The sequence below is a fragment of the Salvelinus sp. IW2-2015 genome, unplaced genomic scaffold (assembly GCF_002910315.2).
Source record: "Salvelinus sp. IW2-2015 unplaced genomic scaffold, ASM291031v2 Un_scaffold12514, whole genome shotgun sequence".
NCBI lineage: Eukaryota > Metazoa > Chordata > Actinopteri > Salmoniformes > Salmonidae > Salvelinus > Salvelinus sp. IW2-2015.
This window is the reverse complement of record NW_019953770.1, coordinates 43-2,179: the sequence shown is the minus strand read 5'-3', so window position 1 is coordinate 2,179 and position 2,137 is coordinate 43. Positions and strand designations below refer to the sequence as shown.

Below are 2,137 nucleotides of genomic sequence, written 5' to 3'. Positions count from 1 at the left end.
AGCACGGCGGCTAGGAAAAACTCCCTAGAAAGGCCAAAACCTAGGAAGAAACCTAGAGAGGAACCAGGCTATGAGGGGTGGCCAGTCCTCTTCTGGCTGTGCCGGGTGGATATTATAACAGAACATGGCCAAGATGTTCAAATGTTCATAAATGACCAGCATGGTCAAATAATAATATCTCATGACATTCATGTTAATCGAAATTGCTATTATGGTAACTCACCTGGATTTCAGGTTATTTCCAGACTATAGTCCTCCCCGATAAACTTTTTAACCTGTGCGGCTTTCTTTAGCCTAACAACAGAAATCTACAATTTTTGATTGGATTTTAAAAACAGAGAGGAGGCGGTCCTGGAGAGCATTTATACGACTGTCTGCCTTACTTCCAGTTAGGTTATTTCCACAGCCAGGCACAGGCAGACGGATCTTTCCATTCTCTGTTTTATTTGAGTACGAAAAATTCTGAATTAGACCAAATATGAAGTCGATTCTGTCAATCGTTGTACTTGGGCTCATTTACAGCGCTGTGGAGTCCAAAGAATGTAAGTATCTTGTTTTATAAAGTCACCGCAACGTTTGGATATGCATTTCTTTATCGATTTCTTACCATCAGTTTGTTTGTACGCTGTTTATATTTTAGTTTTACGTTTTTTTACTAGAATATTTATTTAAATACCAAATGTATAACCTTTCAGTTTTTTTTGTTTATAAAACACTTTCTTGTAAACCCTACATTGTCATGTCATGTGGGAGGAAGGACACCACAACCTCGAGCCCTAACTAAATAATTTGCATGAACCTTTTGCCATTTTTGCTAGATAATCATTATTTCTACATCATAATCATTGATTTTTAATGTAGGCCTGCCCTACCCTCAACTATTTGCTGGCATGCCTGTAAATTGTTGTGATGTCACCTAATGTAAAGTTTTTAACCTGATCGGAATATAACGTTAAGTGATTGTTTCAGTAGATAGCTTATGTTATAGCCTACCTGGTATAGGCCGACAATGACATGACGCCACATTTTGTTGTGGTTGGAAATCCCCTCCAGATTTTACTTTCACTTTTAATGAAATGGCTGCTGTCTGGCAGCCAGTATGGGCCCGAGCCATAATAAATGGCTGATAACTCACAGACCTTTGTCCCTAAGTGTACTTTACTAGGGAATAACTTTGTTAAAATATATAGCCTACCTGTGTGAAATGTAAAGGAATATATTTATGTATTCCAATACCTACAAATGGAGTAAAACTTTTTTAACTAATGAAAACCTTTGAATCTCCATGTGGCATTTCCTTTCGTATTTCTACCAGCTCCCCCCAAGGTGCAGGTGTACAGCCGTAACCCTGGCAACTTTGGCGATAAGAACACCCTGATCTGTCACGTGAGTGGCTTCCACCCCCCTGACATCAGCATCCAGCTCCTGAAGAACGGTGTGGAGATCCCCGACGCCAAGCAGACAGACCTGGCCTTCGAACAGGGATGGCAGTTCCACCTCACCAAGAGTGTTGGATTCACACCAGCCAGCGGAGAGGAGTWCACCTGCAGAGTCCGTCACCTGAGGAATCTGAAGACCTACACCTGGGGTGAGTTACTGGTATAGTTAGAGGAGTACACCTGGGGTGAGTTACTGGTATAGTTAGAGGAGTACACCTGGGGTGAGTTACTACTAGTAGATATAGTCTAGAGGACTAGTGTACTCAGCTTCTTAAACCACCTGGGTATACGAGTAGACTCTTACCCCAGGTGATAGTTGGGCAGTCTTCAGATTTGCCTCAGTGTTACTACGTGTTGGTTGTACGGCATCTCTGTATGGGCTCATAGGAGGGTAGTATCATCCTACGTGCCTCGCGCGTGACGTGTGGACTCTGGGTCTTGTGTATAAGTTAGAGGTCCAACACAGTCTTTACACGCTGAGGGGCTGGGATAAACTTGAGCCCATCGTTCCTGTCCGACTGGAATATGCCAGTTAGTATGTGACAGTGTACATATCCTGGGGCGTCGGGGCCTGATCGTGGCCACAACCGGTGTGATCTTCAGGAGCTGGATGCTTGTTTACTAGGATTGTCTAAGGTAGTTGAGAGCGAGTACACCTGGGGTGAGGGGAAGCCACTTATCCTCAGCCGTGACAGTCA

General features: G+C 43.4%; 1 protein-coding gene across 1 annotated transcript; it reads left to right on the top strand.

Moving 5' to 3' along the window:
* Positions 1–379: 379 nt before the first annotated feature.
* LOC112080178 (beta-2-microglobulin) lies at positions 380–1,620 on the top strand. The gene is made up of 2 exons (XM_024145936.2): positions 380–542; positions 1,316–1,620. Exons 1-2 carry the CDS (start codon positions 479–481, stop codon positions 1,603–1,605), a joined length of 354 nt encoding a protein of 117 aa, XP_024001704.2. The 5' UTR covers positions 380–478; the 3' UTR covers positions 1,606–1,620.
* Positions 1,621–2,137: the final 517 nt, after the last annotated feature.